This window comes from Carcharhinus amblyrhynchos, chromosome 3 (assembly GCF_965287045.1).
Source record: "Carcharhinus amblyrhynchos chromosome 3, sCarAmb.v2.hapA, whole genome shotgun sequence".
NCBI classification, from domain to species: domain Eukaryota; kingdom Metazoa; phylum Chordata; class Chondrichthyes; order Carcharhiniformes; family Carcharhinidae; genus Carcharhinus; species Carcharhinus amblyrhynchos.
In genome coordinates, this window is record NC_137326.1 from 117,982,125 (window position 1) to 118,001,751 (window position 19,627).

The 19,627-nt window shown below is 40.8% G+C and overlaps 1 protein-coding gene across 23 annotated transcripts in view; it reads right to left on the reverse strand.

Moving 5' to 3' along the window:
* LOC145341066 (disks large homolog 1) overlaps nucleotides 1-19,627 on the reverse strand; it is a 353,734-nt gene that overhangs the window by 53,820 nt on the left and 280,287 nt on the right. For all 23 annotated transcript variants that reach the window (XM_080185853.1, XM_080185852.1, XM_080185851.1 and 20 more), the window contains 2 exons: nucleotides 5,909-6,065; nucleotides 4,035-4,137 (listed from right to left, as the gene is read on the reverse strand). In XM_080185853.1, coding sequence (XP_080041979.1) covers nucleotides 4,035-4,137; nucleotides 5,909-6,065 — 260 coding nt within the window. The remainder of the gene's footprint in view (nucleotides 1-4,034; nucleotides 4,138-5,908; nucleotides 6,066-19,627) is intronic.

Consider the following 19,627-nt stretch of genomic DNA (forward strand, 5'->3'; position numbering starts at 1 on the left):
GTCGACAACCAAACCAATTTCAATTCAGTAGTCTCCTCACCCCGTGTAGTGTGTTGGAGATCCATGGAAGCTTACCAAACAAACGGCTTTAGAGGCATGGATTAGGTCAGAGATTCTTTGCAAATTTATCATTGGCGTATGCACTAAGCTGAGATAGAATGCTGCATCAGGGAGTAGTGCCAAGGCATTTCACAACATAAAAGAACATGCGCCCAAGTACACATTATGGGTTAGGTTGACTGGCCATAGTAAATTGCCCCATAGTGTCAGGGGATTAGCAGGGTAAACACATGGGATTAAGGGGATATGGTCTGGGTGGGATTGTGGTCGGTGCAGGCTCGATGGGCCGGATGGCCTCCTTCTGCACTTTAGTGATTCTATGATTGCTGAGACAGTCTAAATTGGGACTGATTTATGGACGGCATTGAAGGGAGAAAATGCACACTGCAACAAACTAATAAAGGTAACAAAGTAATTCTCAATATGATTATTGAGATCAGCTATGCAGTGTAATTATCCAGAAAAAGACATGATGGTTCGGTGCATTTGTCATGCTAAATTCTCCCTCAGTGTACCTGAACATGCGCTGGAGTATGGCGACTAGGGGATCTTCACAGTAACTTAAGGTAAGCCAATCTGTGACACTAATAAATAAAAGCTTTAAACTTTAGAAGCTGGCATCTGATTCATGACTAATCACAGACACAGCTGAAAGATGATTGATGAGTCAGGGCTAACAGACAGAAAGTCATAAGAAATAGGAATAGGCCATTCAACCCCCTTGAGGCTGCTCCATCATTCAAGATAACCATGGAAGATCTCGTTGTGGACTCAACTCCACTTTCCTGCCTAACCCCCCTTCCCCTTGTCGATCAAAAATCTAATTCAGCCTTGAATATATTCAATGATGCAACTTCCACTGCTCTCTGGGGAGAAGTCTGAAGATTAACAACCATCAGAAAATAAATTGTTCCTCAAATATGCCTCAAATGGGAGACCTAACTGCTAGTCTAGATTCTCTGACACGAGGAAACACATTCTCAGTAGTTGCACTGTCAAGCCCGCTCAGAATCTTATGTTTCAATAAGATCACCTCTCATTCTTCCCAACTTCCATGAGGATGGGCCTAACACATTCAACCTTTCCTCTTATGACAGCCTCTTCATCCCAAGAACTGCCGAGCAAACCTTCTGAACACCTTCCAGTACAAGTATGTCCCTCTTTAAGGAGGCCAAAGCTATACACTAAGTATGGTCTCACCAATACCCTGAACAGCTGTGGCTGTATTTGTTTACATGACAACCTCTTGTAATAAAGGCTAACATTCAATCTGCCTTGCTAATTACTTTCTAGGCCTGTATGTTAATTTTGTGATTCTTGTACAAGCTGAATGCCCAGATCCCAGTATTCCATAATCTGTAGCAATCTTTCCCCACTTAATTAATTTTTTAAAAAAATTCTTCCCATCAAATAGCACAACTTCATTTGGTACGTTATACTTCATTGGCCAAGTTTCTGCCCATTCACTTAACCTATATCCCTTTGCAGACTGTATCCTCTTCACAACTTGACTTCCCACATCTCTTAATTGGTTACAACATAATCAGTCTCTTCATCCAAGGCATTAGTATAGATTGTGAATAGCTGAGACTCCACTGGTTACAGTTTGCGAACCTGAAAATGACCCATCTAACTTTGCTTCCTGTTGGTTAGTTAACATACAGGAGTCTGAGATCATGTATCAACTGACTTACGAACAGCTTCTTCCATACTGCCACCTGGTTTTTGAATGGATCCACCATACATTAAACTGACCTTTCTACACACCCTAGCTGTGACTGTAACATTATATTCTGCACTCTTTCTCCTTTCCTTCTTCCCTATGTACTCTATGAATGATATATTTTGTCTATATAGCACACAACAAACAATACTTTTCATTGTATCCCAACAATAATAAATCAAATATCCATGCTCATACAATTACACCAACATCTTGTGTAATAACACTATGTGGCACCTTACAGATTCTTTAGACAATACACCAAAGTATGGTTTACAGCCCTCTCGCATGGAGGGCACAACACCGCTGCCTCACAGTGCCAGGAACCCGGGTTTGTTTCCCAGCTTGCATCACAGTTTGTGTGGAGTCTGCACGGGTTTCCTCTGGTGCTCTGGTTTTCTCCCACAGTCTGAAGGACATGCTGGTTAGGTGCATTGACTGTGCTAAATTCTCCCTCAGTGTAACCAGAGTGAGGCGACTAGGGGATTTTCACAGTAACTTCATTGCAGTGTTACTATAAGCCTACTTATGACACTAATAAATAAACTTAAAGAAACTTTAAAACTTTTGGAAATCCAAACATGTATCTACTAGCTCCCCTTTATCCATCCTGCTCGTTACATCCTTAAAGAACTCGATGATCCGTAAGGTCAGGAAGTCATTTTAAAACATTTTTTCTTCTGAGCTGTTGGGTCAATTGAATTTACTGGAGAGAAATTATAACAATTTTTAAAACTATACCTTATAACAATTTTAACCAACTCCATCTCAAAAATGAGTTTAAGATCTCATCTTTGGTTTATACAGGAATGGTGGATTTTTCCCATTAAGTCCTGTTATCGTTAGCTTCTCAGAAGAGAACATTACACAGACACATAGATGTGCTGATTCAAGGCTTTTTCAACAGAATGATTTGATAAAAGTGGAAAAAAAGTCAGAAGTAAAGCAACAAATTTCTCAAATGGTTTAGATAATCTGTTAATTGTTAATAAATGGTACACAACTGCAGCATGCACAATAGATTAGACATTCATCATAATTTATAAACTATTGGCTACATTATTGCAATTATAGGCTGTGACACTTCTTAAATAATCTCGAAAGAATTTTCCCCAACAATTTTTCTTCGAAGTTCATTAGTGTGACAAGTAGGCTTACGTTAACACTGCAATGAAGTTACTGTGAAAATCCCCTAGTCGCCACACTCCGGCACCTGTTCAGGTACACTGAGGAGAAATTAACATGGCCAATGCACCTACCCAGCACGTCTTTTGGACTGAAAGGGGAAACCAGAGCATCCGGAGGAAATCCATGCAGACATGGGGAGAACATGCAGACCCCGCACAGACAGTGACCCAAGGCCAGGAATTAAATCTGGGTCCCTGGCATTGTGAGACAGCAGTGCTAACCACTATGCTACTCTATGCAGGTTCTACTACAATCCAGGAAGTGGATTGGCTGTATAAAATTTCAGCTTACGATCTTACTCAATTCCCAAAGCCCCAAGTTGCAAACTATCATCAGCCTTTAAAGTAAAATTATACCTCTGTTCAGTAAGCAGAGGTTGGACCTTCTCATTGTACTCAGTATGTTTACAATGTCTACCAATGCCCAAGATAGTATCAGTGAAAACAAGGAATTTAATGAGATCACTCGAAAGAAAATGTATCAAATTCTGAGATACAGCTGTTTTCCCCTGCATTATTAATACTGTACTAACATCCAGTTGTTTAATGGTTGCAGAGGAAACTTTGTTGTGTATTGTCTCCATTTTTCAGATCAAAATCAGTAATTTTAGTCTCCAGTTTGCCTTCTTGACAGCTCAGAATACATGATGCTTAAATGCAAAAAATAATTACCAGATTAGTTTACAAACCGAACATAAACCAAACTAAAAATCCACATGGCTGAAAAACATTTAATTTTCACGGTTAAGGGATGATTCACTGAATCATTTACAAATATAGAATTAACATAGTGCAAAGGACCACCTTCTGTAGCGAGACAGAGACCATGATAGTTAGTAACTAATGGGAAACAACAATTGTCATCATTGGACATTCAACAGATACGCATCAGGAGACAGCCAGAAATTTAGCAAATGCGACCAGCTAAATCCCAAATTCAGCGTTTTAATACTTTGCTCAAGAGCTTTTTCGGTAAACAGCTGGCACACACTGACATTTATAAAACTGAAAGCACAATATTGATTTGCTCTTTGAATGTAGATTAACTGATCCAGAATACTCACCCTCTGGCCTGTACTGTGCTACAATAGTGACAGCTTGCCCGGCATTTTTCAGTGCTGCTGCAGCCTGTTCATGGGTGGCACTCCGCAGGTCAATACCGTTCACCTGCATCAAAGACAGTCTACATTTAGAAATCAACACTCAAATTTTCCTGCATTTCTTTGACTCTCTCATGATTCAGCAAGTCCCTTTTCTCTTCAATATTCAAACAAACGCAGCATATATGAATCACATTATAATTATGGTTAATTTACTTTTTAATAAGACAGAAGTTATTTATCTTTTGCATACGATAGATTAATCTTGCCAAACACCGTTTTAGCTCACTGTCTCCTACCGATGGAATGCAAAGGGGGAACAGCTTCTTTCAGCTAACCCTTTCCTGAGATCAAAAAGAAAAATTGACTAATATTAACACATTTCTGAATTAGGAGTGGTAATGTTGAATGAGGATATGATCAAGTTCAGCTGTAATCAAGTAATCTGTTAAACATTCAGTGTTAAGATTTAAAACATGAGCTAGATACAGGAATGTACCTAGCCTTGCTGCTCCAGAGCTGAAGTCTGTGGGAGAGGAAATGAAGAAAGAGGAAAAATTGATGTGAAGGGAATGTGGTGTGCCTGTATCCTGTATTGATTTCTTCTTTGATTTGGATGTCAGTTGAAAGGCATCCAAAGTATATAATGGGTGGCATGGTGGTTCACACTGCTGCCTCAATGCCAGGGACCTGTGTTTGATTCCCGGCCTCGGGTCATCGTATGTGTGGAGCCTGCTCGTTCTCCCCATGTCTGCCTGGGTTTCATCCGGGTGCTCCAGTTTCCTCCCACAGTCTAAAAGGCATACTGGTTAGGTGCTGAATTCTCCCTCAGTGTACACGAACAGACACTGGAGTGTGGTGATTAGGGGATTTTCCACAGTAAATCCATTATAGTGTTAACGTAAGCCTACTTGTGACACCAGCAAGTGAAACAGATGACTGATCGGAGGAACCACTCACTTCAGTAGTTCCTTAAAGTATTTCACGTGAATGGTGCTTTGCAAAAGATAGAAACCCGAAATGCCCATAAGGCACAGAGTTGAAGCTGTGCAGATTGCCTTGAATAGAGCTAAGAAATTACTTTGCAATTTGGATTTTTGGCGATCGGAGAAGTGGTTGTGTGTTCAACAGAATAAGTACTTCCCTGCTGCTTCAGCTATTCCATTTCAAGCACAACCATCAGCGAAAGGCACATTTTAATGATCTTCCAGCCTCAATTGGATATTGAATTGAGAAGAGCTGTCTCTTATAGCTAAATGTTTTAAAATCCTCTAACTCTTGAGATATGCCCTGCCATAACCAACGCAGAAAGCACACTAAAGTTGCTGTTTTACTTTTTAGTCTCAAATTTAATGTGAATTTTTAAAAAAATTACAGACTGGAAGCTGACAATACGATTGTTGTTTTCTCCCCTTGTAATCCAGTATTGTTCACTGCTGGCTCATAACATTAAATACTAGTGAGGACCATCTCACTTTATACATAATTCCTATGCTTGTGGAGATCTATTAAAGAAAGATGAAATTGAGCAATAATGCTACATAATGTCATTTATGTGCAGAACAAACGTTGTGATGAGACTTTTCTATTTAATACATTGAGCAGAAAATTCCACTCAAACCACTGTGTATACAGCTGTCATTGAGGTTGAATAGATATAAAAAAATGCGAGTTCACTGGGTTTGGGAAAGAGTTAATATGGTCAGGCAGGCTCATGAAAATAAGCTCAAGGGCATGGTAACTCCATCAAATACACAAGGAGGTTTGAAACCTAGCCTACCACAGCAATACAAACTTCTAAAGGGCAGAAGGACAAATCAAAGTATGAGACACTGTACCGAAATAATCCTGTCCCCTTTTCTTAATTCACCACTCAGGTCAGCTGGGCCTCCGGCCAATATGAAGGAAATAAAAATCCCTTCGCCATCTTCACCACCGACAATGTTAAAGCCCAGGCCTGTTGATCCTCGATGTAGTACCACCTTTCTGGGCTCCCTGGAAAGACAAAAGCAGTCAAAGAAACAGCTAACCAAACACACTTAATTTCATAGAAAGAGTGTTAAGATTACAGCAAAATATGTTCTCCTGCATTGAGAAATAATTGCTGGACAAGGCTGAACACATGGGAGATTCTTAAAACCCTCATGGACTTAGACGAAGAGCTTCATATAGTGGGAAAGTTAATTTCAATAATTTGGTTCACTGGATGTGGCTTCCATTCACACCATTCCTGCTTCTGGGGGCAGAAGGGAACGAGGAAAAGCTAAACCGATCAGTGAAAAATAAATATGATTGAGCATTGCATTATGTGTGTTAACAGAGCTGAAACTTGGCTTTGCTGAATATTGATTTGAAGACATTGGTTTAGTTATTGCTGCTTTTGAAACTGCAGGTTCACCAATTAGAATAAGTGGGACAATGGGTGCTGGTTTTCTAAATGTTTTTGTTTTATGGTCTTTTGGTGGTACAGAACTTGAGATTTGCTTCTCATACAGAATAAAGTTGTTTCCCCTCACGTCAGCATTCTTGTGATTGTCCCAATCAGTGCGAGACAAAAAACTTCAACAAAATGTATTTTTTTTAAAAAACAGGGTCAACATTTATTGCCCACCCTTAATAGCCCTCAAGAAGCTGGTGAGGAGACATTTTTCAATTGTTGCAGCCCATGTGATGTAGACACCTTAGGAAGTTCCAGGATTTTGACTCAACGACAGTGAATGATGGGGATGTGGTTTCAATAAATGACAGTGTGTGACTTGGAGGGGACCTGGAAGAGGGCGACTACGCAGTAAATAGCAGATGGGCTTGACAGAGTCAGGAGGTGAGTTATTTAGTACAGAATTCCTGGCCTCTTGAGCTCTTGTAGCCACAGGACGTGTGGGGTTGGAATGAAAACGGAAAATACTGGAGTTAGCCAACGGATCAAGCAGCATCTATGGTGAGAGAAACAGAGGTCAGGTCAGGTTTGACCTTGCAACTGAACTGAAAAAAGGGGTGGGTGGGACAAGGAAAAAGGAAAAAAACTATAATAGGGTGAAGAACGAGCGATTTAAATGACAGGAGAGTTAATCTCCAGACCCAAAGAAAATGGTGGGGTAGGAGAAAAAAAACCAAACAATAGGCCAAGAGCATGTGGCCTCCTCAGCAAAGGCAAAATAAGAGAAAACCCAAAACATGCAAAGAAAAAGGAGACAAAATTGGAGGAGGGAGGAGTGAGAACAGAGTTTACAGACTAGAGTCTGGAAAGCTGTAAAGTGCCTAACGAGGTGCTGTTGCTCAGGCTTACGTAGACTTTCACTGGAACAGTGCAGCAGGCCAAGGGCAGAGATGTCAGTTTGAGAGCAAGTCAAAGAATTAAAATGACAGGCCACTGGTAGCTCAGGGTCATGCTCGAGGACAAGGCATATAATTTGTTTCTGTCTTTCTTTTCTTGCCCATCACCATTCCCTTTGGCCCTGCAACATTGTGTCATGCAATCTCTCCTGGCTTTCCACCCTACAGCCATTCCTCTGTCCTTGTCCCACCCACTCTCGAATCAAAAGCTGTTGTATCTATGACTTTGATGAAAGGATATTGACTTGAAATGTTAATGCCATTTCTCTCTCCATGGGTACTGCCTGACCTGAGTATTTCCAGCATTTTCTGCTTTTATTTCTGATTTCCAGCATCTGCAATATCCTGCTTTGTCCAGGTTGTGTGTTTGGTCAGTTGGTCTTTGCCAAGCTCCCTTAATGCTGACTCAAAGCTGACTGGAATTCCCATGAGGCCTGTCATTCATTCCCACAGAACTTCATAACACCAATTTGAGAGGCGGAAACCAAAATAGGGGCAGCGGTGGGGGTGATCCCAAAGACTGGTAAAATAGGCCAAATATTTTGGCAGTATGCACTGAAGGAAGTCAAAGCAAAAAGGTGATTGCATTTTTCCTTCAAGCTGCTGTTCAGGATGATCAACATCAGAGGGCAGCAAATTTCTGCATTATTGATCAAGTATTGCTTTATAAAAGTTAATGGCAATCCAACTTGAGCTTTTCAAAGATCAAGATAGATGTAGGTCAATCAATCTTGGACACCCTCAGGCAGCCCCATAGTGTTTTACCAAAGATACATCTTTGAAACACATCGCTGCTGTCACATAGGGAAACACAGCAGGTAATTTGTGCACAGTTCAAAACGTAATATGATACTGATCTTGTTGGTTGAAGGCTAACTACTGACCGGGACACAGCAGAGAACTTTCCTGCATTTCTTTGAAGAAGTTGCATGGAATCTTTTACATCCAGCTAAGAGGACAGATACACACAACACCTAATTGAATCTTGGTTTAGTGTTTCATCTGAAAAATGCAATCTCCCTCAGTATTGCGCTGGGAATGTCAGCCTAGGTTTGTGCACAAGTCTTCGGCCTAGGACTTGAGCCCACAATCTTCTGATCCAGATCTAAGAGTGCTCCCCACCGAGCCATGGCCTCCAACAGTCTTGCTTGCATCACACACCAAAACATGCCAAATAGGCACCAGAATATGGAGACTAGAGGATTTTCACAGTAACTTCATTGCGGTGTTAATGTCAGTCCATTTGTGACACTAATAAATAAACTTAAAACTCCAAATCTTAAAACAATTTATCTGTGTAGTTCAAAACTAAATGGAAGATAAGGAATTACATTTGTTTCAGCAACCTACTGCGCGTCAGGCAAGCTTTGGTAATAAATTGGGTCTCAATGGCTTTTCCATTGGAGCAGGAGCTCATGTTACTACCACCCAAGGTCTGTGACATTCTTCTTGCTCTCTGCAATCTCAGTTCAGGTGGGCAATGGGGTAGTTTACAATGACTGTGCTTCCCTTCTGATGCCAATAAAAGAAAATCTGTCCAGTAAGAGGACTCCCAACTTCAAGGAAATGAATTCCCATCATGAGAATGTGAACTTGAACATTAACGGTCTACGTTTAGTGAATAAACTCGTGCTAAGTTGATGATATTTGATAATCTGCACTAATCTTCCCAAAAAACACTGGCTAACCTGTATATAAACAAGCAAAAGCCTAAGCTCAAATTGACGTTACACGGGGAATTCAAAAGTGCACAAGCCATTAAATTAATGAATGTCTTTCAGATACAAATACATAACAAAAATAACCAGCAACTTGCACAAGCTGCATCAATTTTATTCCATTTAAATTATATTCTCCCTCATTAGTTTTTTGTTCAGCAGCATTTCAATTCCCACTTGCTATATGACATATCATGCCCAGTGACTACAAATAAAAGCATACATACACTTATTCCAGCTGTGCTAGTGCAGCTCCAACTGGATTGCTGGCATACAATAATAATATTTAAATTTATATTTGAATATTACTGAGCCCTGGATACAATCATCCGGAATGGAAGGTGGCAGATCTCTCTGTACTGTCTGCACCTGCACAGTACACCGAGATCAAGGCATGTACAATGGTGCAGTGGCACACTAGCTGTGAGCAGCTGGCTTTCCAGTGAGAACAAACTCTGGCCACTCCCTCTACTGGCGTGAATCATATTTTGCCTCTTTTTCTACACTAAGTGCCAGAAGATTCCACCTGAGGATGCACCAAAAAATGAGTGCATTTGTCTCTTGTTTTCATGATCATTTGGCACTTAAAATATTTTTTGCTAAAATCGCCCCCCTCCCTCCCCACCACACTTCCCCAAACAGTCAGAGGGATATAGACAGATCAAATGGGCAAAAACTTGACAGATGGAATATAATGTAAGAAAATGTGAAGTAATGCTCTTTGGTAAGAATAGAGGAGCTGAATATTATTTAAATGGTGAAAGACTGTAGAAAGTTGCAGCACAGAGTGATCATGCATAAATCATAAAAAGCTAGCATGCAAGTTCAGCAGACAATTTGAAAAGCAATATTGGCCTTTATTCCAAAAGGAATGGAGTATAAAATTAGAGAAACCTTGCCAAAACTATACAGGCACTATTTAGGCCACTCCTGAAATACTACGAACAATTTTGGTCTTACTTAATGAAAGATGTTCTGGCATTAGCTGTTGTCCAGGGTTGTTCCCAGGAATGGAGGGAGTAGTTTGGACGTGTACTTATTAGAGTTTTGAAGAATGACAGGCGGCCTGATGGGGGCTTGATGGATTGATGCTGATAGGATGTTTCCTCCTGTGCGAGAGTCTAGGACCAGAGGACATTACCTCAGCGTGAGTGGCCTGTTTAAAATGGAAACGGGAAAGAGTTTCTTCATTGAGGGTAGTGAATCTGTGGAATTCTTTACCGCAGACAGCTGTGGAGGCTGGATCAGTAAGGGAATCAAGAGTTATAGGGATAAGGTGAGGGGGTGGAGTTGAGGATTATAATCGGATCAGCCATGATCTTACTGAATGGCAAAGCAGACTCAATGTGCTGCAACGCCTCCCTGCAGCTGAGAGCAAACTCTCCTTCATTCCATTCTGCAACAAGGTTAGCTTGCACTCTGCAGCTATGTTGATTCAAATAATTCATACCCATCAGATAAAAGTGGAAATCAAACCTAGCCAGCAGACTCTTCTCATAGCTGTGAGGCAGAGAACATTTTCAGAAAAAGCTGAATTTCATTCCCAGACTACAAGGTATTCCAAAGTACATAAGCCATTAAACGCAAGGACAGCAAAACACATCAAAAATAATTTGCACTTTGTATAGTACTTCAGAGCATAGTAAAGATTGGAGCATCAGACACAAAATGGTAATGGGCCAAAACAAGGAGCATTAGGACAGGTATTTTGGTGAAAGAGATGGGATGTTAAGAGGGTTTCAAAATATCAAAGTTGGACAAGGAAACCCAGAGGCAGTTTGGAGGCTGCCAGTGATGGCATGGACAAGAGGTCAGAGTTAGAGGAATGCAGAGTTCTTGTACAGTTGAAAATTACAGACATGAGGACTGCCAATATAAACATGGGGATGAGAATCTTAAGATGGAAGTGTTAAATGGATCCCGGCCAAATTACAAAATCCAAAACAGGACAAAATAGGTTTATTCATAGGATCTCAGCCTCCCAACTAAGAATGGTATTCCAGCTGTGTTCGGAGCTCTTAATCTAACAACATCCATTGCCTTGTGTATGTTTCACATCATAATCAACCATCAACAGTTGGGGGATAAAATCCAATACAAGTCAGTAAGCATAGGGGCAAAGGGAGAATGAAACTTCATAGAATCCATAGAATTCCTACAAAGGAGAAGGCAGCTATTCACCCCATCAAATCTGCACTAACTCTCTGGAAGAGCATCTTATCCAGCAGGCTAATTCACCCATTCTATCCCTGTAACTTTGCGCATTTACCATGGCTAACCCACCTAACCTACACATTTTTGGAGTGTTGGAGAAAATCAGAGCAGTTGGAGGAAATCCATGCAGACGCAGGGAGAACACGCAAACTCCACAAGACAGTTACCCAGGGCTGAATTGGAATCTGAGTCTCTGGCATTGTAAGGCAGCAGTGCTAACTACTGCACAACTGTACTGCCCAAATGTAGCCTGAGACAGTAGCCACAATGAGGGATGGAATCAGTGGGAATAGGGAACCTACCACCACTACCAGAACCCACTTTTTCAACACTACAATCAAATACAAAAGTCAAACATTAACAGTCTCTGCTAACATTAACATGTCATCTGCGTTAAGGTGTGACACAGCATTGCAATGTGCAAAGGTCTCAAAAAGAAAGCAACTATAAATTCCCTTTAGAGGAATATAATAAGAATCAACTAACAGTACAGATACACCTTTGTAACCTTTCTAGGGTATGGAAACCACTTACTTTCTCTATAGGCAATCGTCACAGCATCATCTACATTCCTTTTTGTCTTCTGAACTTTAGGTCACAACTATCTGCAAGCCAGCCAAATTCAGATTATCACAGGTCAGCTTTCTTCCCCTTCACTGATCCCAAAAACTCAATTGAAATGATCAATGGGACAAGACAGCTTGACCACTGTCACATAGTGGATGAATTGTCTATATATGTACTGCAATATCTAATATCTAATGCAGCTGACTCCAGGGAATCCCATTATCTCATTCAAGTAATGCAATCTATTTAGTGATCTTCAGTATATATAAAATCATTGTTCAAGGCAGAACACTTCAACCTGTGATCCTGACACAAGCACAAACAATTCCCTCCTCTTAGCTGTTTCCATTGCTCAGCATTTCTCCACAGTTATATCCAGAAAGAGCCAGCCATCCATCAACTTAATAGGCTCTTATAAAAGATTCCGTTCTCTTCTCGAATAGCCGCCTTCTCCTTTGTAGGAATTCTATGGATTCAATGAAGTTTCATCCTCCCTTTGCCCTATGCTTACTGACTTGTATTGGATTTTATCCCCAACTGTTGATCGTTGATTATGATGCGAAACGTACACAGGCAATGGATGTTGTTAGATTAAGAATTCAGAACACAGCTGGAATACCGTTCACAGTTGGGAGGCAGAGATCCTATGAATAAACCTATTTTGTCCTGTTTCAGATTTTGTAATTTGGCCGGGATCCATTTAACACTTCCATCTTAAGATTCTCATCCCCATGTTTATATTGGCAGTCCTCATGTCTGTAATTTTCAACTGTACAAGAAGTCTGCATCTCACCCCTCCTTTCTTAACAGTCTCATTGGTGTAGCCACTCTGAACTGTTTGAACATGTGTGGAGCAATGTAAAAGCACAACTTTGTTTGTGGCTCCAAAACTCTAGGGGGCAGCTTGGTGACACAGTGGTTAGCACTGCTGCCTCTCAGCACCAGGCACCTGGGTTCGATTCCAGCCTCGGGTCACTGCTTGTGTGGAGTTTGCACATTCTACCTGTGTCTGCATGGGTTTCCTGCAGGTGCTCCTGTTTCCTCCCACACCCTCAAGATGTGTGGGTTAGGTTGATTGGCCATGATAAATTGCCTCTTTGTGTCAGCGGGATAAATAGGGATTGAGCGAGTGGGACCTGGGTGGGATTGTGATTGATGCAGTCTTGATGGGCCAAGTGGCCCCCTTCTCTAGGGATTTTATGATTTTTTTTTTTAAATAGAAAGCTTTCTCCCCTCGACCTTCTGAAGCCATGGCTTCCTTGCCATCTATAGTGGCTCCACCACTGCCCCAACTGAGGTCAACCTACCCAGCATGAACAAAAGCACAATACAGCTGATGCTGGAAATCAGACATAAACACAATAGTGAAATTACTCAGAGAAACAAAGTTAATATGTCAGGCTAACAACATATCTATTGTGATAGGGTGGAAGGCAGGCATGAATCAATACCTAAAAGGGACTCTAGCATAAACCATAGCTCTAATCAGGACTAGGAGGAAATACATGCTTTGAGTCTTCTCCTAAGCACAGCAAAATGTTCAAGGTACTAGAACATTTCCTATTTGTTACCAGATCTGCAAAATGAAGATACAAAGCAAAGGCTCAAGTCAGATAATGATAGATTTGTGAAACAACCTGGAAATGTTTTTGACATAATCATCCAGGATAGGCAACTCTTGAATCACGGATCTGTTTTTCCTTGCGTGAAAAATTCCTCTTTTCAGCTGGAGTAATTTAAAAAACAGTGGCATCAATTTATCAGTACTGACTTTCCTCAGAGCAAGTGAGATTTCAATTGAGAGAACGAGATTAAGCTCCCACTTTCACTTTGACATTGGCATCTTTTGAAAACTAAGCACAGGAAGAGTGGAACTGGTAGTGTTTTAGTCCAACCAACTCTTTCAGCTCTCCTCTGGGTGCTCCAGTTTCTTCCCTCACTCTAAAGATGTGCAGGACTCCTTGTGTCAGAACATGGCATTAAGTAGTAAATGAATGTGGATTGATTGAGGCCTGGACTGTAGGAATTAAATGATACATCATGTGAATAAGGGTGATCAGGAACGCACTGAACATTTGACTCTAACATACTTGGAAGCTAACGTGCCCTCTCCCCGAACTGAACTTGGTTCAAACCATATTACAAATATAGACACTGCATACAGCAGACATGCTCACTGTAGCAGAAAACAATGATGCTACCTGGACTTTGAATGGTGACTTTATGGTTTGAGTTATAAGGAGAGATTGGATAGCCTAGAGCGTAGGAGGCTTAGGGGTGATCTTATAGAGATCTATGAAATAATGAGGGGCACAAATAAGATAGATAATCAACATCATTTCCCAAAGGTAGGGGAGTTTTAAACTAGAGGGCATAGGTTCAAGGTGAGAGGGGAGAGATACAAAAGGGTCCAGAGGGACAAGCTTTTCATAGAGGGTGGTAAGTGTCTGGACGAACTGCCAGAGGTATAGTAGTGGCCAGTACAATTTTGTCTTTTAAAAGCATTTAGACCGTTACATGGGTAAGATTGGTATAGAGGGATATGGGCCAAACGCAGGCAATTTAGCCTAGCCTAGCGGTAAAAACTGGGCCAAAGGACCAGTTTCCATGCTGTAAACCTCAATGATAATGAGTTTTATTCACATGTGATACCAATATGTATTTTTCCATGTCAGCACTTCACAAGTAATCTGTCATATTGATGATGCATCCTGCAAAGTGTTTTACCATGTTCATATATTGAAAATGCTACAGCATAGGCAGATAGTGCTTAGCACATTAAATTGATTGAACTGTAGGATTTTATATTTTTCAAGTGCATTTTGCAGCATCTGCAGAGTTTCCAAAAAAGGACCTTGCAGGAGCTTTTGCCCATTAGAAAGTATCCTAATGTGGCGATACTGCATCTACAGTCACCCAAGGCACCAGGTGATGCTGTGTTCGAAAGTTCATCAGTGTGCATAAAGAATTGAGCACACTTCCAACTGATTTACATGAACTCCACTTGTAGGAAACTGAGTGAGTTGACACTAACTTTGAAAACACTAAGGATCTACAAAAGGACATTGTAGCTTCCTGGCAGACAAAGTCAAAGCAAATATGTGGCAAACTTACTGTGTCCCTCCAAGTAGGGAGAATGGAAGCTCAGAACGTTGAATCAGGAGATGGATTGGAACAGCAGCTAAATAGACCCATCTACAAGCTCAGCCCTTTCTAAATGGAGTGCATTGCCTAACTTTTAGTACACTTCCACTTTGGCAGAGATATTTTCTGCTAAGCAGAACTGTATGGATTCAATGAAAATAATCCACTTGTATTTTCTGACCTGTACAGTTTGTTCCAACCCAGTTACTCTAGGAAGTGAAACAGCAGTAAATCCGTCAACTTGCCAACCTGAACCGAATACACACTGCACACCTGTGCTTCACTGAAAACTGGCAGACCGCTGGGCATAGTTGGCAAATGCTGCATCTGACTTGTTGTGAACCATGTTCTCAAAATCAATGTAGCAATTAACAGTAGCACTCTGGCCCTGCACAGTACTTAGTGAGGAGGAGGAAAAGGTGGTAAGAATTAACGTGCAATTGCTCTTAAATTTGCGAGGAGCCGTTTAATGCTGAGCTTCTCCTGCACATAAAAATCATTTTTATGTACATTTTACACATGCCCGTGGGCAAGTGAAGATCACTGAATACAGATAAATGTCTTGTGAAATTAATCCTGGTGCTTGCCAGAGCACAAACATCCAAAGAATATAAACTATAGGACCAACCAAAAAGGCCTGAGCATTCACGTCAAGTAACAAGCATCTACAGCTGTGGAACTGACAATTTACAGGAATGTTTTGCAGACTTGAATAACAGATAAAAGCAAAATAATGCAGATGCTGGGAACCTGAAATAAAAACAAAAAATGCTGGAAAAACTCAGTAAGTCTGGCAGCATCTGTGGACAGAGCAACAGAATTAACGTTTCAGGTCACTGACTTCTGTCCTGGAAGAAGTTAGAAAGATAATAGGTTTCAAAGCAAGTGAAAGATGGAGAGTTGGAAAAACAGTAAAAAGGAAGAAGTGTGAGGTGGTGAAAGACAGGGCAGATTAATGACAGAGGTTGATGGTAACAGGATAAAGTAAAGAAACAAAAAATCATCCATCTTGGGGAAATGTGAATGGCAATATGACCACTATCCTTCATCCCTTTTACTTGCTTAAAACCTAGAATCATAGAACCCCTACAGTGCAGGAGGCGGCCATTTGACCCATCAAACCGCACCGACAACAAACTCACCTAGGCCTATCCCCATAACCCCACATATTACCCTGCTGATCCCCCTGATGCTAAGGGACAACTTAGCATGGCCAATCAGCCTAACCCGCGCATCTTTGGACTATGGGAGGAAACCAGAGCACCTGGAGGAAACCCACGCAGAACGTGCAAACTCCACACAATCATCTGAGGCTGGAATTGAAGCTGTGCTGCCCCACCCATTACATTTCTAACTTTTCCGAGCTCTGATGAAAGGCCACTGACCTGAAATATTAATTACATTTCTTTCCATAGATGCCACCTGACCTACAGAGCATTTCCAGCATTGTGTTTTTTTTTAAATCTCTTCTAAACGAGAGAAGAGGTCCCAATATACCAACGCTACCACTGCCTAGCCGGGAATAATCAACACAGTACAGACTGGGGCTCTGTTGACCAGTTACTGTCTGAAGCCAGCTAAACCATTAGGGGAGCTGCAACACTTCATTTCAGAAAAGCTCATGTATTACTTGGACTGGGGGAAATCAATTTCATCCTATCCCTCTTCCCTAGGAGGGAACCTGGATTTATTGTATTTAATATTCTAGATTGATTCTAAGCATATTTATGATGGCTCCATCTTTCAGTTACACTCAGTCTAATAATCTTCTACATTTCCATCCAATAGATTATAGAATTTGTATTATAGGGATTGCATTTTTCTTATTGCAAAAGCCTTTTAGTATTACTATCCACATTAAGTAAAATGTACAAGATTGCAAATAAACAATTTATAATCCTGGTCACTAGGATCAGAGTAAATTACATTGCACAATAAATTAGAACATTCAGCATTTTCATTGCAATAATGGCCCATTGATTCTGTTGATCTGATTTATACACAGACTAGTGGAATACCATACTTTATTGAAGTACCATTTATGGAGATATACACAATCTGCTGATAAGCCACAGGTAACACACAAAATGGCTGTTTCTAGCACCCAGTTTCATTCATTTGCAGCACAAGCTGTGTGTTTTCTGGTGAACATGCTCATGTTTTCCTGAGATGTACCCCTGGTAGGCAGGGCACTGTGCTGGCACAACATGAATATCCAACACTATACTATACTGGAGAATACTTCAATGAGTTTAATGCTGCCTTTCTTGTCTGCTAGTCAAAAGCTACAAATGTCATCTGTGGTCAAACCAAGTAGGTTACATGAAATGAAGCCAAGAGCTGCTTTGCAACCAAACAAATCAGAAAGATTGCCCTGGAGTTTTCTGAAGTTACAAAACGGAACAGTTCTTAGCACACCTTTAAGCATCATAAATAGAAATTAAGAACAGCTGAGATTCACAAGCAAAGTGTCCCTTGACTTCCCCTACATTCTTACTTATAGAATGGCTTCACTCATTGAAGGTCATTCCCTGCAACAACTCAAACCTGTTGTAGAAAATCTCCCATATTTATTATGGTTGGTGACGATACCTCAAACTAACCACTGCAGACTTGGCTTATTTGTACTGAAGAGAACTTGCACTGAAATGAGGCTGAAAATGCCACCATAGGGAAGGTTAGGTCGGTGCTAGTAAGCCATTAGGTTAACTGTTTTGACTGACAAGTTTGGATGCCAGCAAAACACAAAGCAACTCTTTATGGCTGGGTTTTCAAAGCAGCTTCCATTCTTCAGATGTACAGCCAGGTATAACTATCTTTTAAGAAGCAGCAATTATTGAAAATCTGAAATCAAAGCTGAAAATGCTGGAAACATTCACACAGTCAGCACATAAGTATAGAAATATCTGGAGCAGGACCCATCTTTGCAGGGTCCTGCCTGTGATGTTAACTATTCAGCCTTTCCATTTATGCTGACCGACTGTTCTGTAATTTGAGTGTTTGTCATAAGAGGCCTTGTGGCACAGTGGTAGCACCCCTACCTCTGGACCAGAAGCTCTGTGTTAGAGTCCAATGCCAGGACTTGTTGGTCACTGATGGAGCATTCGTAATGCGGTTCAACAAGCTGATTGATCAGCTCAGGAATCCTTCCAGCACTGCCTCATTAATCCCCAAAGGGGGAAAAATGTGTGAAGGTAAGCTAAAATACTTGCCATTGTAACTTCTGCCTGACAGAAGGTGAACTCCATACCAAACCGAATGAAGCCATCTGTGGCTTGATCAGCATTTCCACCATACTGAAGCTTGTATTCAATTGATCAAATCCTTGGGATGGACTCAATGTCAGCCTGAAGGATGCTCGGTTAAGTTCATTAGTGGTGTCTTACTGTACTGATGAGTTTTTATGTTACATGTTCAAATCTGGCAATAATTGTTTTAAAGTTTTGCCAATGTTTAATAAGCCTGATTCATGGGTCACATGATCAGAGAGAAAGGCTAGGAGGACATGCAGTGGTGGGGGAGGTTCAGATCATTTCAGGAGAGCGAATTAAAACAATGAGGGTGCTTGGCCTGTCCCTGGGCAATGTTACAGTATTCCAGGTGATGTAACTAAGTCACACTTCTACTGACTGGGAATGAGAAGGGATGGAAGCAATAGGTAAGTAGAAGAGAAATATCTAGAGCTCTGAAAAACTGCAATACCCTCCGTTTATTAATACATTTACATGAATATTTACATGTTACACGAGCTTATTTTTACATTTGCTTTTAAATATTCATTAGTCACAAGCAGTGCTTACTATTTGAGCATGCCACAGACAATGCACAATTAACTTTAACAGTCTTGTTTATCATATATCAATATAAACATGGATGCATTTCTCCTGGTGCAATATACCCAGAGAAAAGCAAACTATTTGGTGAAGGAATTTGGCTTTCCATTGTATTTGCATTAATTTCCCCTGGGAATGCTTATTGGGCACATTCATTTTACACATCATCACCCTAAACATCCTCCTTGTCACTTGCTTTAAATCAAAACTATTTCACAAGCATCAAGATAAAATTGATGCATACAAAATGAGCTGATTATTTTTCATTTATATGAAATTAAAACTCAAGACTTGTTCAAATAGCTCATGACATTCTAATTCACAAATCTCCACGTGGTCAGTTTAAGAGTAAGGTCCAGTAGAAACTACACACTTCCTCAAAGAAAACAGAAGGAAAATGTGAAGGGCAATTTACCTGAATCATTTCTGGAGAGCAAATTAATTTACCCTGAGGCACTGTCTTTGCATATACTTGTTAGCAGTCAACAGACTCATCCAAAATATGTCTCTAAATAGATTACCTGCCTGTCCCTCAGATGCAGTAGTTGCACTAGAGGCTGGGAGGAAACTGTGGGCCAGAATTCTGGTTGTCAGAAACTGGTAAAAAGTCTGACAACACCAGGTTTAAGTCCAACTGATTTATTTGATAGTTAACTCACAAGCTTTCAAGGTTAAGCTCTTCTTCAGGTGACCCCAGTCCAATGCCGGCATATCCACATCATGTCAGAAACTGGACATGGTACTTGTC